The 19,849-nt window shown below is 35.8% G+C and overlaps 1 protein-coding gene across 1 annotated transcript in view; it reads left to right on the forward strand.

The window, feature by feature from the left end:
- Positions 1-7,937: 7,937 nt before the first annotated feature.
- The window catches only part of LOC132194832 (MOXD1 homolog 2-like), a 28,037-nt gene continuing 16,125 nt past the window's right edge, over positions 7,938-19,849 (forward strand). Inside the window, exon 1 of the mRNA XM_059616382.1 lies at positions 7,938-8,185. Coding sequence (XP_059472365.1) covers positions 8,167-8,185 — 19 coding nt within the window. The 5' untranslated portion in view covers positions 7,938-8,166. The remainder of the gene's footprint in view (positions 8,186-19,849) is intronic.

Below are 19,849 nucleotides of genomic sequence, written 5' to 3' on the forward strand. Positions count from 1 at the left end.
AAAGATTTAAGGGCTTTTTCAAGACCGGCCGTGGAAAATCAGAGATACAAATTTACAATGCATTAATTTGAATAGTTGAAAAGACTCATTTAAAATCATTTGAAGGTAATCATGTATATCACGTATCACAAATGAACCACATTGCATTTAGCAATAATGTTTTTAAACTTAAAATTTGTCTGCACAAGTGAATATTATTTAAAATGATTACAAAAAGTATATTTTGCTGTTAAAATCTGCCAATAAGTTATTGCAAAAATAAATAACAATATTATTTTAATAATAATAACGAATAATAATTTAAAATAATAATTTTTGTAAAATTAAACAAAAAAAATAAAAAATTAAATAAGTAATATATTAATTATAGTCTGATTATAGTAGAAATTATTATAATACACGTTACTTTAACTTACAATTAAACTTTTTTAACCAATATTTTTCTCTGCTATAAAAAGAAAGACTAATTCAATTCAATTCAATTTTATTGTTGTTCATTTAGACAAGAATATTAACAGCAGTTTTTACAAGTCACGTTTAAAACTAAAATTTAAATATAGACACCCATGTATAAGAAATTCACCCAATAAATGATCAAAGAATCCGCAGGAACAGGATATAAGCTAAAAATTAATATAATTGTTAAGATGTCCTCGCTTTGCATTTTATATAGCAAGTCGTAAATGCGCACTTTTGAATTCAAAAGCTTTTCGGTGTAATCCACATTCCAGTCGATTTCGCCCAGTTTTAATTGATCTGCACCGAGCACTAAGTAAAAAAGCTAAGCGCACATTAAAAACTTGGAATTTTCGCGGGTTTGCACTGCGGCATGAAAAGTTTTGCCGAGAGGTCTGCGCAGCGGCGGAAACAACAAAAAATCACGTTTCAATTAAGGCTGGAGTAAAACGATCATTAAATTTCTGTGCGGAGCAGGCAGTCGACTGCAAACACTGCACAGCAGAGACGCTAATTCACTTTTTGCTAGAGGCCGCCGCTCATTTATTCGCCGAAGCAAAACAAATTCGGCCTGCAGGGGCGCACCTCTCTCTATTTGCGCCCTGGTCTATTATATTTGCGGAGGCTGCTCTGATATTTTCCACGCTCGCTCGAGTTTTTCCGCTTTTCCGAGGTGAACGTGCAAAAAAAAGTAGTAGTAGCGCCGCCGGCGAAATGACAAAAAGATTTTGAGGGTTTTTATATTCGTCCCGAGAGCGAGCGAGAGATGTGAGGTAGGGGGACGTGTTATTTTTTTGTGTCGCGCCCGAGACGTAGTAAATCACGTCTCGTGTCACCACCGGGACCTTTTTTCAAGAATTTATTTTTCCTTTCAAAGGTGTGCTCGCGCAGGGCCTCAAAAGAGCGGCTAATTTCTCAACATCTCTGCGCTCAGGGGTGGCATCGTCGCCTCCCTTCCGCCTGCACCAGGGGGTCCCTCGCTCGCCCGCCGTGACTTTTCAACAAAGACCAAAGGCGACTAAATTATTGCGCACTCAAAGGGGAAACTCGATCGTCAAATTGGCCGGGGTAATAATTTAATTGAAGTCGGCTGGCTGGCGGTGCGTGCTGCGCCATTTGCATATCAACAATTGCAATTTCTGCAAGAGATGCACGCAGACGAGGGGGGACGAATCTCTCTTATTCTCAAAGGGAATGGAAAAAACACTGCGCGCCACTTTTAATAATAAAGCCATCCACTCGCACACTTTTCGTCCCTTTCAAAATAATACATCACCATTTTTCTGCTGAGAGACAGATTTTGAACGATTTTTCTTTTCTTCCTCTCGTTCGTTCTTTTTCTTTACTAACAGGGGAATTAGAATAACAAATTAGACGGATGGAATTCTCGCCCAGGCGTGCAGCTGGGTGGCCCCGACCGAAAAGTGGAAAGTTTAAATATTCCTTCCTCCTTCTTCTTTTTCGCGGCAAAAACGCTCTCTCTGTGCGCGGAAAAGGCGTGTAATCCCCCGCGTGCCACCCAAGTTTGCGCCCCGGTGTAATTAAATTTCCTCTCGTGGTGCGAAAAATGCCGCTTTGAGGAATTTCCCTTTTTTCTTTCGCACCCCCTTTTTATATGCGGTATGAAAATATTAAAAATGCTTTAAGCCCGCGAACGCGAGTCGAGAGAGTCGGACAAGCAAAAGAGTCGACATTTCCAAGCTGCCTGTTTTTCTCTGCATTATTAAAAAAGCTCTTATTGTTTTGCTTGTACCTCTCAACGTAAAATACCAAACAACACGGCACAACCTCAAAAATGGTCTAAAAAAGGTAGAATACTTAAGATTGAAATTTGCATGTACAATTTTAAAATAATTTTTTGGCAATATTATTGTTGAAAATGCTCAAAAACTCCTTTTTATATAAAACACTATAAATTTTCTAAAACGTGTTTTTGCATAATTTCTTTTATTTTTTTTTCAGCAGACTTGTAGAATTGTTTAAAGATTCCCACACAGTTTTTTTTATCATTTTGGTAGTTGCCATCAATTCCGATATATTAAAATAAAAAGTATAATATTGAAAACCCTGAGAAAACTATAAAGCCTCAATTGAGCCTAAAAACATAGTTTATTCTCTGCTACTTTTTTAATTCAACCAAATATGTATGTTACTTCATTATATAGTAAACTCAACCCATTGTACCATACTTTCAAAACATTTCTTTGAAACGTTTCCTACTTTAATGACTTAATTTAGTTGCAAATTGTGTTTATTGATATATCACAAAGGCAATTGCTGCCCATAACGGGATACATCATTCATACATTCAAAATTATACAAATTCAATACAATTGAGAGAAAAGATGAGAGTTTTACAAACAAAGTTTTACATGCGAAATTTCACAAACAAAATTTTCAATTACAAAATATAAACACAAGAAAAATAACAGTAGTCAAGTTCTTTGGACATTTTTTTTTTCTTTTTCTGGATGCTGAAAGCTTGCATTTGAATGACTGCCTGATACTTCCAAATGCCGCTTTCTTTGTTCTTTTTTTGCTCTTACTCCTGGCAAAAAACTGCAGCTCAAATTATGTTTAGTAAACAGGCTTTTTCGTCTTTGATTTGAGCCTCGCAATTCAGCTTTTATTATTCCAGATCAGTCCTTATTCAGTTTTTTATTTTTTTTTTATTTTTTTTTAATATGTGATTTCATTCATTCAGCTTATACTGGTTCAAATATTGCTGCAATAATTTATTTTTTAAAGAGTTAATATTTTCATTTAAACACCAACTTTGCGGCAGTGCATTCCAAAGGCGATAGCTTGTCATTCTGAAAGAGTCATCATTGCAATCAAAAGGCGGAAGGAGAAACAATCTGTGTGTTCTAGCAGCTCTGACTTGATAGTCATCGCGCAGCAATAATAATTTCCTTAAATAGGGGGGGATGTTTTCATATAATATTTTGTGTGTCATCAACAGAGTGTTCAGCTTCATTCGCTCCTCAACTTTCAAAATACCTGCTTTAGCATAAAAAGGGGTTATGTGCTCACCGAAATTTATATCATAGACATATCTCAAACAATTATTTAATGCCACATCTATCCTTTTAAGTCGCTCCTTTCTCACGTCGCAATAAATTATGCTGCAATAATCAACATGGGGCAGAATTAAACTTTTTAAAAGTTGTAGCCTAATTTTTTCAGGGGTTAAAGCACGAAATTTATTAAGATTGTTCAATGTCCCATACACCTTCTGGCAAACTGAAGAAATCTGTTTGTCCCAACGAAATTCATTATCAAAAAACACTCCCAAATTTTTAAAAGTTTCAACAAATTCGACTTCAGAGTTACCCAAAAACAGCTTTGGCAGGTTGCTAAAATTAATTTTTTGTTTCATGCGAGGCGAATGAATTAACATAGCTTTGGTCTTGCTTGGATTTAAGCGCAGCCCGTGTTTTTCAGACCATTTCAAAACATCCTGTAATATTAAATTCATTATTCCAAAAGCATCGTTCAGCTCACCTACTCCGCACTCAATATATAACTGAACATCATCTGCATAAATATGATATTTGCATCTGTTTTTGAAAATCCTATTAATATCAATCATATAAAGAGAAAACAAAAGCGGGCCAAGAACAGATCCTTGTGGCACACCACAATGTAATTCATTCCATTTAGAGAAACCACCATTCTGGTCTCTCACAGCCTGAGTTCTTCCTGAAAGATAACTTGCAAACCATTTCATTACAGGGGGAGATAAATTAAGCTGAGACAATTTTCTTTTCAAAAGGTCATGATCAACTGTGTCGAACGCCTTAGAGTAGTCTAAAAATACCATTAAAACAACTTTTTTCTGAAAAAGAGCAACACGAATGTCTTCAGAAATTTTAAGCAGCGCCGAAGTGGTGCTAAACAGCCTTCTATATGCGGATTGAAATTTAGCGCATCACAACAAATTTATTTTAATATGTATGCATGTAATAGAAAATTATGTTGTTTAAAGCGCAATAAATCATCATCTTAATGATTTATTATAATAATGCAAATTTATAATAAATTATTTTATTTTAATATAAGAAAAAATATATTAATTTTAAATAAAAATATAGAATTTAAAAAATTAAATTATAAAAACTTTTAAAATACAATTACAGATTTTAAGTTTTTATTACTTTTTTTGTGTTTTGAAAACTGTTTAAACTAATCGAGAACAACTTAAAATCCCATTTATTAGATTAATGAGACAAGATACATTAAACACAATTTTAATCCATATGCCGCGTTGGTAATTAGAAAGTATATAAAATTTCAAATAATCTCTCTCTTGGGTCCAAAGAAAAGGCACGCGATGCCAAAGGCGAAGGATCAGCACTGCACGTTTTAATCAGCACAAACCTCATTACCGAGCAAGTATAACTTCTCCTCTAATATATAAAACACCGAGTTCATATTTCTCTTCTGGTATGGCGTGTGTGCGACGTTTGAAATTATGTCCGCGTTTAAACAATCAGCCGCACACACGTTGAAAGCTTACAATGTTTTGACATCAATTTTTTTTTCCGAAAAAAAGTCAGAGTTCACAGAGAGAGCGGCGTGTTTTTTCGCCTGCGTGAACGCGGCACAAAGAGTTGTACAAAAAAATATGGCATATTTGTTTGCTGGAAATATAATTCACGGGGCGGTTGGTAAATATATAGAGAATTATACATTTGGCGTAATTTTTATTTCACGAGCGGTTGCTTTTTGCGGGTGCGCTCGAGAGTCGACTACCAAATTATGGGGTGATGCATGGCCTGCATCACCAAAACGCGCGACCCGGACCGCGAGCAGCAGATTTCCCGACAAAAAGTGTGACATTGCTCACTTAGCTTTTTACATAGCCGAGCAGAGCCTGAGGGCACGTGACGCGCATACTTAATTTAGCCCCGGCCGGCACCAAAAACTCGTCTCGAAAAGTTTATCTTTCCACCCCCCACCTGCACAGCACTTTGTAATATCGGTTTCATTTTGTAATAAAATATATATAAAAGGGTTAAAGTGGTGTGCAATAAGACCAAGTAAAGTTGCCTTCTCCGGCGTGTTTGATAGATTTAATGATGCGCCGCCGCCGCCGCCGCCGCCGGATGAAAAAGTTAGCAGTCAGCAGAGAGTTGCTCGTCGGAATATATTTATGTCCGTAATTGGAATGGTGCTGCTGGCAAAGCTCCGGCCGCTGGAAAAATTAATGAACGGCACACCAGGTTCAGCGGCGGCGGCATTTTTCCACTGTACGTTTTATAAAACGTCAGCACGGAACCAGGCATAGTGAAAAACTGTATAGAGAGAGAGAACCAAAACTTTTTTGAAACTCTCTTTCAATCCTCTTCTGTCCGGCATAGCGAAAATGTCGACGAGCGAATGCATTTTCAAAACGTGCAGTTTGTCCGCCGCCGGGGATTTATTGTGAGAGCGCAAATTGATTATCCATCTCTATTATTCTGCCTATAGCGCATATTTATTTATTGGCACCGAGAGAGGTGCAAACAAAACATATAATATAAATGGAACAGAGAATAATTATAACTTTTGGTAATTTCAAAATTCACAAAGTTATTGAGACTGCGGAAAATAAACTGGAGGATTCAACCTTTTTTTCATTTTTGATTTAATAATTTGAGCTAGCTGTGACTGGAAGTTAACATAAAATCCATTGTTCATTGACAATCAAACAAAATCTCTGAAATTGATACTAAATTTTACGATACGCGGCCCCAAGCAATGAAATACTAATCTAAAAAAAGGTATTTTTTTACAATAGAAACTTACAGTGAATATATAGATATGCAGTTCACATCACACTGACAATTTTGTAAAAATAAAAATTATCACAAAAATGTTGTAAACAGGGATTGTGAATGTGCGAAAAATGTGAGAAGAAAATAATCTGATCTGTATCATATTAATTAATATAAGCTGTGAAATTGAATTAAGTTTGTCTGAAGCTGCTTTGTATGATTGATAAATAAATATCCACTGTATTTCTTCCCCTATAAAGTTGTACACATTGCGATGGTGTATTAAATAAATTTGACTATGATCTTCGTAAATAATATTTTAAAAGACCATGACAAAAAAATTATATATTTTGAATTACGCTATAGTAATCCATTATATCAAGCTCTATTTTCAACTCCACTCTTTTCAACAAATTTAATGTATTGTATAAAAATTTTACTTAACAGCAGAAAAATAATAAAGGCTTGTAATAAAATATTAATCTAGGATTAGTCAGGTTTAAGTTCTATACAAATTAATTTATTGGACATTCACCAACATCAATAATTAAGTAAAATAAATTTTAACTTCAAATTTTGTACCATGGACTTAATACAAATTTGAGAGAAAAATTCCATATAAGAAGTATCAGAACGCGTCTATGTTAACCCTAAAGTATGTCGTGCATTTTTTTTTTAATATCATAAAGTGCTGCTTGTTGTAATAATTTTCAAATTGACAGAATGAAAATTGTATAGGAACAGGATCATTTAACTATGTTGGTACAAAAAAAATTTATCTCAGATTTCAAGATTTTGCTTAACTTCTGAGATAAAATGTTGTAATGAGAGTTACAGGGAGTTATTATAACATTACTTAATTCAATCGAAATGAAAACAAGTCTGAAGTCTGAATTCCAACAACATTTAATGTCATCAAAAAATATATCAGTGTCTCTGTTATGACAACATCACGAATAAATAAACTTAAAAATCAAATTATTATTTAAAAAATATTTTTAAAATAGAGATTTATTATATTAATATGATTAATATCGTTTTAAATTGTTAATTTTTTTTTAAACAATTTTACTAAAATAATAACAATAATAAAAATACAAATTTTCTTTAATTGATGTGTTCCGTTAAATTTAAAAAAAAAACATGTTTTATTTTTAAACAATAACTTGCTTTTTATAAATTGTTCAAACATCTTCCAAAACACTTAGAGTGCTTTATGCATAATCAATGTCTCGAATCTTTCCCAAGCAGCACCTCAATAGAATCGATATTGGTCTTTATATTCAAACTTGATGTACAGCGAGCACGTTCCTCGACGGCAGACCGTCTGACTTTATGCGACACAACCCATAAGGACCTACACACAGATATATAAAAAAACGGCACACGGCGTAACACCCTTATTAGTCGGCGGTGGCGGCGCTGAGCAAAAAGCACTCTTGACGGGGTGGTGTGGGTCATCATTATTCATCCCGTCCGGCGCACATATCGAGAGACGTGTCAATTCGGTCGGGTGCTTAAATTTAATCAGCCGAAACACAGCTCGTCCATTAAAGACAAAAAGTGACCCATTTGGCGGGCCTGCCCGAAGACCAAGAAGCAAAGCTTGGTGAGCTTGGATATTATTCAACGGGTCTCGCTCTTTTCACATGGAGAGAGAGGAGAGGAGAGAGAGAGAGAGAGGTCGAAGCGCGCAGAATCGGGAATCCAGCAGCTCAGCTCGCGGCGGCCACGGAGCTAGTCAGACCCAAGCTGTTCCGAGGATAAGTCGTCGCCGCGTCATGTCGACAAATTGAGCCGAACCGTCGGCACAGTGCTTGTGTGAGTGCTCGATTTTGAAAAGCAGAGCGTCGGCCTCCGACAGGAGCCGTTTTTCGACGCCGTGGCGCCGACTCAGCGCCGAGGGGCGCCGATCGAAAGGAGATGCGCCAATAGCAGTGACGGCCGAATAATGATCCTTAGACAAACAGGTATGACATTTTGCTCCTATTTATTTCCGCTTTCGATACATAAAAACACCGTATCTATCTCTCTGGGTAAAATTTATATATGAAAAATAAATAAGCGTCCGTCTGTCGTGTTTGTGTTGTTGGTACGCGGGGGAAACGAAATGACGTGATCATTATTTAACGTCAAACTCCGTCTGTGCTCATGTGTGTGTGTTTGTTTGTGTATGTTGGATTTTAGCCAGGCTATGTCTTTTTTTACAGCTATCGGTCTTTCTGTCTTTTCCGAGAGTGAGCTTGTACATGCATAATAATCTCTGGTGTTATTCCGTTGGAACGTAATTTGTATAACTCGTTCCGAACGGCCCGTTATAAAATTCGGAGCTCTGGTGACTTAATTAATCATAAAAATGGTCGTAAAATGGGGAAAATGACGTTCGTGTTATTAAAAAATTGTGTTCTGCGATGGCTGATAGATAATTTCCCGAATTACATTCTAAATTTAGTCCAACCTCGAAATAAAGTCATTCATTAATTATTTATCAATTATTCTTTTGAACGTTTTAATAAATTCTTAAATTATATCAAGGTTTTCTAAATCGGAAAATGGGTTTGCAATTCTGGCCCCTCCGGATGAGGGTCCAAAATTGAAATTAAAATTTTTCCTAGCTAAATTTTACGTGCCTTTCTTCAACTAAATCTCTTAAATTACAAACTCGCCAACAAAGCAGATTTTATATTGGAGCATATTTCTATAATCAAGGGTTCAGAATTGCAAACAAAGCATATATTTAAAAACTAAATATTAATTGAAAATCTAAATGAAAATAGAATTGTGGAAATCGTTTTCTTCTTGGTCTCTTTTTAAGTTTGTGTTTGGCATCATGTATAGTTTTAAATGAGAAGGGATTAAACTTATGCGCGAGAAAAACTTTATTTTATAAAATTTATTAGATGTCAAAATCAACTTTTAACCTGCTTTTAATTCAGAAATTCAGTCTCTTATTGAAGTAAAAAACAGTTCTTGCGCCATGTGACTAAAAAATTAGAGCTCCGCGGCTGAAATTAAGGCAATTATATAAGTCTAATCTAAAAAAAATAAGGAAAAATGTGCTTCAAATTTGTAATTAAGTAATTTTTTTTAACAAACAGCAAATTTTTGCTTCCACTCAAGGAGCCTCAAAACTCTCTTGAGAGCGCGGAAAAGTTTTAACAAATTCGCTCCAGCTCATTTTCAATTTCCTTTCTCTCTCTCTCTCTGCTCTTTTTTTCAATAAAGCCTAATTGTGTTCGCTGCGAACGAGTCGAACGGTTTTGCTTCCTGCTCAAGTCCATATGACGCCGGAGTCTCTCGAGTCGAGCTAGGGAAGTGACCCAAAAAAGTGCGTGGCGAATGGTCGGTTGTAAACGGACCAATTTTCTAAGCGCTTCACAAATTGCAGAGAGCGCTCGGAGCCATGAAGAGGAGAAAGAAAGAAAAAACGTGTGTCGCCCATTTACATTTTTAAAAGCATAATTGAAAACTCACAGGTTTGACACGGCGATTAGAAAGCAGCTAGGCCTGGGAAAGAAAGAATGGCGAGTGTAAGCAGAATAATGACGTCGCCTTTTCAAAAGTCTCAGCTGCGGCCTCCCTTTTTTTCTTTCTCTCTCTCGTGCACTGCTCTTTTCTATTCTCTTTCCTCCAGAGAGCAGTGTGGCGTTTTTTTTTGTTTTTTTTATTATTCTGCGCGAGCAGCACGGTGCATTCGCCCCGCCGACATTTCAATAATATCTCTCCGACTCGCTTCGACGGGCGCGCACCGCGTGCATGAATTATTATTGTCGCCGACTGCGAATCCATTAGGATTTCCAGCATGATTTAACACCGTGTAAGCTGGCCAATGATTTGTTGTTGGTCAGCTACCCGTGCACGGCTAAACCCTGTTGTTTTCATGAAAAGTATCAAATTACCTGCTGAGCGAGGACCGCCGATCGTTCTCGCTGCTTTTTCACACGCGATCCTTTTCCAATTGCAAGATATGCGCCTTGAGACAAAAATTGTATTATTTTTTCAAAACCGCAAAAGCCGAGGGAGATTTTCTTTCCACTGTGCGGGGCGAGGATGGAGTAACGAAAATTATTCCCATAATTATTATTTATGCCGTGGAGAAAAAAAATGGTCTTGGAAAAAAGAACGGAGCCAAATTACCTTTTCCATAAGCAATTGTCTTTTGATTTTGCCAGCCAAATTACTTCTTTCGCCGGCCGGGTTTGCGCCATCTCGTGCGCGCCGCTCGCTGCTTGATTGCGCTTTTTATGTATAATTCTCAAGGGAGCCCCTCACTGGGCTGAAATTAAATTTTTTTATACATTAGCAACCGTGGAAAGCAATGAAAAGGAGCTGAAAGTGTAATAGAAGTTTGCTTTTATAAAAAGAATTTTTGCTTGTACTGATTTTGAAAACATGAAATGAAAGTTTTAATATAATATTTAATATTAATTATTATTTTTATTTATTTAATAGTACATTATTATTTTATATTATTCTGTTATATTTTATTTGTTTATTATAAATTATATTTATTTTTTATTTTGCACTATGCAAAGAATCAACATAATTATGAATAAAGAATAAATTGCATATTAAACTATTTAAAATAAATTTAAATAAATTAAAATATAAATCTTTTCAGACAGATTCCAAAGATATTAATTTCATTATGACCCAAAATTTGAAATAAATTATTTTTTTTAATACAACATAATATCTATGGTTTTATTGAAATCTTTAAAAAATAGATTAAACTTGTGATAAATTTTTACCCTCAATTTCCAAAAATTGTATTATCACATATTCTTAAGCATCAATTTTAATTATTTTCTTTTTAAAGTTATAAAATTTTATCAAAAGAATTAAAGAAATAGAAAATAATTACATATTTTCATCCAACATTTCTTTTGGTATTAATTTTGGCGATCTAATTTTCACGGCGTTCACTTGGCTCGATAGTAAGAGTATTTTTCTCCATAGCTCTCGGTCTGGCTTATTATTGCTATCAGAGCCAACAAATCTTTCCTTTCATTAAACTTGTGAAACACCAGCAGCCAGCAGCGCAGTTAGTTGCTGCCGAGCCAGCTAAAATCAACAAATGAACGGCGAGAACTTTTACAAAACTTCCAGAGCCGGCGATAAATAAATATTTTTTCCTATTGAAAAGAAGATAAATAATAAATGGGAGGCTGCGCAAACAAGTCTCCTCTCTTCCGAAATGATTTAATTAAAGTAGCCAACTAATCTCGTCGTATTACAAAAGATTAGAGCAGGTCGGTGCAGGAGAGAGCCGCGCGTTTTTCTTGGCCGCTCCCGCGAGTCGTGATTAATTACCCAAAGCGGCTATTTATATTAAAAAATTTCACGTTTTTTCCCCGACACACACACAGGCAACAGCATAACAAAGTGGATTTTGATTAAATATCATTTCAAAAGCTTATTATATGGCGTGCTTTTCCGAGCTGCTGAGAGCCGTTTTTTATGTGTCCTTTTCACATATTTTCCGCGGCTTATAATAATATATAAATTTTTACGACTTTCGTAATAATAATAATACGCGAGATACACATCGCTTTCGGCCTCTGTGTTTGCGATAAAAGAAAAACGCCTGTTGGGCGCCCCGTCATGCGAAAAAATAATTTATAATTATAAACATTTATATCGCAGTTTTTGCACTCCTACTTATTATGCAATATGTACGCAATTACAAGAGCGCGAGCGGCTTTTTAATTTCCCAAACTTTTGATAAATAGTCCAATAAAATGAAGATTATGAGAGCGACGGGCATAAGTTTGTGCGGCGGCGGCTGCTGGAAATTTTAATATGGGAAACGACATGAATCACGCGGCCATTATTCAGCATAACTTTCATCTGACGTTAAAACTTCTTCTTCTTCTTCTTCGGCGAGTGTGGAAAATTTTAAATTATTTTTATGTCTCCTCGCGGAGAGAAGAAATTATTTTCTTATATTCTTCGCTTCAGATGAAAAAGAAAGAAAAAAAACCATCCTTTTAAAAGGGGATTAGCTCGACTTGTCACGTGGAATAAATGCGTGATTTATTTTTCATATAGAATGATTTTGTCGTTTGTCCGCCGAGAGCCGAAAGCTAGAGCGAGGAGTGGATTTTGGGAAAATCAGCAACTGTCTCTGCGCTTTTTTGCCACGCGACAGCTGCCAGCTTGCTCGACGCGCGCGCGGCCATTTTCCAGATGCTTTTCCCTCTCTTTGTGTGAATAATATTTGGTCTCTATTTTGTTCTTGGCCGTTATGAAATTCTTCCGTCTGCATGCAAATAGCACCGAAATTTGCACATAAAATATTTATCCTGCATAAATTTACCGAGACGGAAGGCGTGTGCGTTTTCTTTCGCTCCGAATGTGAATGTGTGTGTATGGACTATACTCGAAGCCAGACTGCTATGAAAGGCAAACAAGAACATTTCTCGGGAAAATTGAAACTGCCGTGTGCGGCTCGGCTGCAAAGTTGCTCTGAGTTACATCCTGGCAAAAAGGAAGCGATGCGCGTTCCCTTGGAAATGATATCAAAATGCGAATTGTGTGAGAGAGAAGAGAATATATGAATTGAGAGAGAGAGTATAGGGGTTGAAATTCCACACCCAACTCCCAGGTTATACGCAGTATGCAAATTCGCCAAATTTTGGAAACATAAATTTTATGAATTAATATTGAATAAAAAGCTTATTTGAAACTGCGGAAAAGTGGTTTTTATTTATTAAATAAGTATTAAATAATAAAAACATATTTTTATTTTTTAATATAAATTTACTTATTTTTTGTGATTATAAATATGATTTAAAATTTTAAACTAATTTACGTGTATTAAAAAATTATTTTTTTTAATAATCAAAGTTTAATTATTAAAATTAGGCTTTTCTTAATGTTTCTTTCTTCAAATAAATTTTAATAAATATATATTATGACACTTGTAGCTCACTGGAGGCCATACATATGACTACTTAAGTATTATATTTCAAGTCTATAGTATTCACTTCACTGAAGTTTCCTGTCTCCGAAATGATTTTCTTGATAATGCGTCTGCCAACTTATCTCGTCATATTACAAAAGATTAGAGCAAGTTGATTTATATTTCAGATTGCCATTATTTCATATTTTTCATAATTTGTGTCATTAACTAATCCATGAAGGGTAAATTTATCTGTTTTTAACACAATTGGAGAATTTATTTCAATTTTTCTAAATTTTGAGAATTAAACCATCCAAGTGTTTCAAATTTTAAAATCATGTAGATGGTAATTTTGACAATTGTCAAAAGTTGTTGCCGCCAAAAAAAGATAAATTTTCTCTCCCTCCAGCACCCTGGTAAAACCACAAAGCCACTCTTATAAATTTCCACACCAAAAACCATAGCAAATAACTCTGCTGTATATAAATCTGCATAAAGTTGAAAAGATTTCACAAGTCTGATTGCAGAGAGGAAACCAGCGAAAAACTTGTTTTAATCCCTACAAATAACGCTTTCCATCTTTCCGCCGTTTCCTTTCTTGATCTTGTTATAAAACTCAAAACTTTCTCGGTACGCTCGGCGCGGTTTTGTTTATCTTTTCTGCAAAACCGCGCGCGCGTATATTTATTTATTTCCACCGCCACTCTAGCTTGTGCTGCAGCGAATTTAATCAAAAAAGTAATTGCAAAAAGTTGCTGGGTGTGTATTATATGGTATAGTGTGCACGGGGCCCTCGTCGGATGAACGGTGCAGAGGATAAGCAGCATCACACACGCATGCCGGAAAAAAAAGAGAAAAAAGTTCATCCCCCTTTTGCTCGACGCGAAATCCTGCTGTGCCCTCGGATGAATCATTTGCGTGGAGCAGAGGCGCAGGCATGCTTGTTTTGAGATAGATCACGCAACTCTCGTTCTGACACATAAAACACATTGGCCTGCGCGAGCACGAAAAAAGAAAGAAGGAAAGAGAAGCATCCTTGAAGGTATATGAAAAATTAACCGGCCGGTCTCGTCGACAGCAAACGTACATACATGAATATTTAAAAAGAAGAAAAGTGACAGAGACTGATAATAAATAACTGGCGCGGTAATTAAAAAAAAAAAATGGACGGGCGAATAGTCATCTGTTTTTTTTCTAGGCCTGAAATATAATAATTATAGAATATTTTCAAGTCAGTTTCTCTTTTTAATAAGTAATGAAAAATTACGTTGTATATGTTTTCATTGCAATCATTTAATGAAAGTCAAAAATGGAATTTTAATATGTGCTCTAATAATAATAGGACTTAAACATATGGAAGAGAAATTTTCAGTTTTTAAGTGATCAATGTTAGAATGTAAACCTCCATGTTTGTAAATTAAATACCTTAAAATTTTAAAATTTTGTGTTAGACAATTTAACTTTCAAAAGATTATTTTACTTGAAAAAAACTTATAATATTCATTTATAAATGGCTTATGATTAAAAATATATATTTTATTAAATTAAGTAAAATTTAAAAAAAAAATATATATATGAGTAAATTTATATATAAATGAAAATTTTTATATTAAATTTAAAAATTTTGTTTAAATTTGAGTTAAACTAGAATTCTAAGGACAATACCACCGGAAAATAAAAATTATACTTTAATAATCCTACTTACTGCAAATCCAATTTTTGTTATTTCTTAGTAAATTATTAATTTTTAGAAAAAAGGTGCATCTTGGAAGGTACTTTTATGATAAATAACGCTTTCGGTCTCGCCAAGAGACATTTATGAATATTTTAAATAACCGAGACTGACAATAAATAACCGGTGGCGTAATTAAAAAAATATCTCAGCACATGTTATTAAAATTCCGGGCATTCTCATTTTTTTCCTCTCGCGAACACAAGAAATTTTTATGGCGAAAGGAAACGGCGTCACGCAAAAAGGGCCGCTGGAGATTTTTCCCATTCGCCGGTTGAGTTGAATTGAATTTTATTGCCGCAGGTAGGACGACGAGCTGCTCCTCTCCTCTCCGAGCACACAGGAGATGATTTTTCTTGTGCCGGAGATGATTGTGGTCGTCCGTCGCCGCGACCTGCCTGCGTTTTGTGAGCTGCAGACACGTCATCTCGAAATATCGTTTTCCTGTGTGGCTGCGTGTGAATGTCGGAGTTTAGGATGTGCAGCTCCATCCATATAACTCAAATGCATAGAGTGCGACCCGCTGCAGAGAGTTGCTCTCTGGGTTTCTTATTCTCGCGCCGACATTCCTGATCCATTAAACACACACACACGCAACAAGGGAAAGATAACAATGGCACACAATATCAGACCGGGAAATATTTCCGAGGATTTGCCGCCAAGACAAACTCCTCGTGCAATGCCTAATCCTATTAGCCGCGCCAGGCACGGACTGCCGTGCGAATTAAACCGGAAAACCACCCCCGAGAGGATTTGCACTCCCCCTTTCACGATTCGTTATGATTTTTGGCCCCAACTAAATTCACGCAGATTATTTTTGTCATTCTTTAAGTCCATTCTGTGGTCGTGATTTATCAAAAGAATTCAGAACTTGTTGGAAAAAAAATACCTTCGAGGTGTAAAATTTGCCATATAATATAATTGATAATTCGCAAAGGGCTCTTCTAACCTTTGAGTTTTAGCAAGTTGATTTTTAAATTAAGTCGAAAGATAAGAAATAAAATAATATATGCACGGACAGTGGATTTCAACTTTAACTAGAGCATTTTAAATTCAATTTTGCTCTCTTTGTGTAAATGACTATTTTTAAAACAAAACAAGTATGTTCAAGATTCAGGAATAATTTGGCAAAATTGTTTTTTAACCTCATTCCCAAATTGACATCACCGGAATACTGTTTTTAATTTGGCAATAACAATAAGCCAGGCAAATAATTCGTGTCCTAAAATTCAATAATTTTGATAAATTTAAAAATAATATTAAAAATTTCAGTCTAAAATTAGAGATATTTTAAGTTTGAACATAAAAATTTAGTTTGACCTTCATTCAGAAATAAAATAAACAAAAAATTGTTCAATAATTAATTTCAGATGGGAAGAAAACACTCTGATTTTATAATTAAATTATGGAAAAATTAAGGTAAATGCTTTTCTGAGAGAGTATTGGTACCTTTACAAAAAACCCAAGAGGATTTGCTTGTCGCCGAATGCCGTCTTAATTCTCAAGCTGGGGTGAGATTTGTCGGTCTACCCGCCTTTTTTGCTCCTATTTCTTCTTTTCCCTTTCCCCTCTCTTTAAATACCTTTATTTGATTAAGGCAATTAAAAGCTCCGGAGCACCTCTTTGCCGTTAATCAGCTTGGCGGCGGAAATTGGATTTTGAGCCGGCTCCATCTGAATATCACCCGCTTTTTGCACCAGGCCAATTTTCCCTGGTGACTCACTTTCAGCCGCCGCCTGTAATGAAAACGGATTACTATATATTTTCCGCGTGAAATGAGAGCCGGTTTAACTGATTTATTTGGTATAAAAAAGCATCAAATGGAAAAATAAATTCAGAGGTGGAAACTTTTGGGTCGGTAAAACACAAAAAAAAGCATCTCATTTATTTTAGGTTTAAATTATTATTATCTGAACGTTTTTGAAATCGGCTTTAATTTATTTCTTAATCCGTTTTAGTTTTCCGAACACTGAAACATTAATAAGCGCAAAAATTGCAAAATTTTATAAAATAGAATGGAAAATATTATTTTCGATTGAATGAAAAAGAAAGAAGTATCAAAATGAAAAGGGAATTAATACAGGTATAATAGGCAATCGTACAAAAACAGCATGCTTTTTATATTCAGGTGAAACTCATTTTGAAAACCCTTCGCAGATTAGCTGAACATAAAACAGAGCTATTCGGCAATTCGGCGCACTCATAAAGCTTCAGCAAAACCAAAAGTGCCGGCAGTCAAATGTGTTTGGTGAAAAATCAAACTCGGGTGCTTAATTTCCGCATCAACTGAGCGAAGCCTTTCAAATAACGCACTGCGCGCGCGGTGTTTAATTACTCGCGATCAAAAATAATTATTCGATTCAAAAGCCATTGTGCCGCGACCACTTTTGCTTTTAAAACTTTTCGCCAAAAGCGACCCTCTTTATAAATATTTCTTTTCAACTGCGAGGAGGAATTATTTGAAGAATAAAAAAAAGGGCGCAGAGTTGATTGAAGCAGATCAAAACTCTCTCTCATTTTGCCTTCTGTGTAGAGCTGCTTTTGGTTTTTTTTTCTTTCTTTTTCTTCTTTTGTGTGCTGTGCGCGCTTTGATATAATCGAGGCCGATCTAACAAAATGCTGGCGAGGCCTTTTCACACACCAGGGACCTCCCGCGCGAGATGACACGATTCTCCCTGCCGACGCGATTTTTCAGGCTCGGGAGGTGGGCCAGTCCGGGCCTAATCTGACCTGCAGAGCACAAAGGTCTGCCGGCAAATGTGGTATGTAATGATAATGGTAATAACAATGCGGCGGCGGCTCTCAAGCTTTGTCCCCGGTAATAAAACGTGGAGGCTTTCGAAACCCCGTCCGCGCCGCCAAATAGGGGTCCCTTTTTCTTCTGATTATTTTTTTATGCTTTTTGTTGCAGACCGTTTATTGAGCAATCGGCTCTGTTTTTTCTAAACTTTTGTCATTTTAATGAAAACTTGCAGGCAGCAAATAAAAAAAATTATAAGCATTTATAATTAAAAAATAATAAATTACATTGTTTTATCAGTGTGATTACTTAACATGCTAATTACTCATTCAAAAAGCTACGAAACAAAAAATGAAATGATGGAATTAACTTCCAATTCGATGCAATTTGTTTTCAATCAAAATATTTATTTAAAAATGGAATATAAATATCATTATAATCAAAAAGGATTTCTTACAAGTAATGGTATTGAGATGAGACACCCCGATTTTGATGAAAATTGGTGTACAACTTCTACTACCCATTGGTACCCCAGCATGGCTATTAATTTTTGCCCAATTTTCCTTGTTCAAGTTTTTCCATTTAAACTCCATGTTATTTGAATTACATTGGAGAAATCGAAAGTATGCAAAATATATACACAGAGGACGCTTTTGTTGCCTATATTTCATCGTTTTTAACATGCGTTTAAATGGAAACTACCAAAACCCCTGTGAAATTGGGCAACTTTTGATAGCCATTCCTGAACACCCAAAAGGGTAGTGCAAGTTGCATACCAACTTTCATCAAAATCGGCGTGTCTCATCTCAATAACATTACTTGTTAGAATTTTTATAAATCGTCAAATGAAAGAATTTCTGCGAAAATTAAGTAACGATTTTTTTTTAAAGCGTGAAATTAATTAAAGCAAACGTCGTTATGAAAGAAAGTTTTGCGCTGGAAATATGAAATTCACACACACACCGGGAGGCAGACGTCTGCGTTTGTCATTTGCGCCAAAATCAATTTTCAATTACCCACTTCCTTTGTGCACGCGCCTCTCTCTTTGCAGTTTTGCTCTCTCGATCCGTGGCGCTTTTGATGGCACCGGCGGCTTTTTACGTTTCCAATCGTTTCGCCCTTGCATCTAATTCACTCTCTCCAGTGAGCGGCTCCCATGATTTTCCCACTTATAAATTTTTCCGCGTGCACCTCGGGCGCACCATATAATATATTTCAGAGAGAGCGAGCGAGTAGCAAATCGGAATAAAGTGTCATGTTTGATGGAACGGTCGGCTCTCTCATGATGAGCTCGAATTCATTTCCTCGAGAGCTTTTTTGCCGTCATATGAATTATACCGCGCGGGACCCTTTTTCTATACGAATTACTTCATCAAAAGCACCGGAAAAGCGCCTTTGATTCAAGCGTGGAGAATTTTTATATTTTATATTCCACAGAGAAAGAGTTATTTTCATCATTTGTTTCTCGGAATAAAACGTTTAGTCACTCGGTGATCGATGATGATTCAGTTTGCCTGACGAGATTAATAGTTTCTTATGTATAAAAATTCGGTACAAAAGAAAATCCTTTTGATTGATTAATCGTCCGCATTGACAGCCTACAACGCGTGTTTATATACTTCATTTGCGAAAAAAGTATCAAAAAAATTTTAAGAGAGGGAGATTATTTTCCGGATGAATATTTCATGCAACGAAAATTCCGATGCGTGCGTGTGCGGTATGAAATTTATACGCCGGAATTTGATTTCCATTCGACACGAGATATAATCTGGTCGGTTCGCTATTTCTGGTCCACTCTCGCGGCCGCCGAGCTTTTTTGTTTTATGAAATTCCCAATGTGAACTTTTGCAGCCGACGAGCACACGGAAAGTGCGCGATTTTGATATTTTCATTTATTTATTGTTTGGCAGGATTTCGCCCTCCCTCTTTATGAATAAATCAGTTTTTGTGCGTGATTTTGATTAATATTTTGAACCGCTCTCTCGTCAGTCTGACGCGCGTGGATGTATATTTATATATTTTGTGGCTCCACTGTTTGCTCATTTCTATCCGAACGGGAAAAGCCCGTGAAAATTAATTTTGCAAATATTTTCCGTCTGGCGCTGGTGTTTCGAAATGAGTGCGTTTGGCTTTGTGTTTTAATGAGTTTCACACAAGATTGCTGCAATGTTTGTGCACGAAATCAACACGTTTAAACGAACATTTTGATTAAACGTGCTGCCTTGTTGATTGTGGCTGACAACGGGAAATTTATTGAA

Source organism: Neocloeon triangulifer, unplaced genomic scaffold (genome assembly GCF_031216515.1).
Source record: "Neocloeon triangulifer isolate White Clay Creek 2 clone unplaced genomic scaffold, ASM3121651v1 ptg000008l, whole genome shotgun sequence".
Classification (NCBI taxonomy): domain Eukaryota; kingdom Metazoa; phylum Arthropoda; class Insecta; order Ephemeroptera; family Baetidae; genus Neocloeon; species Neocloeon triangulifer.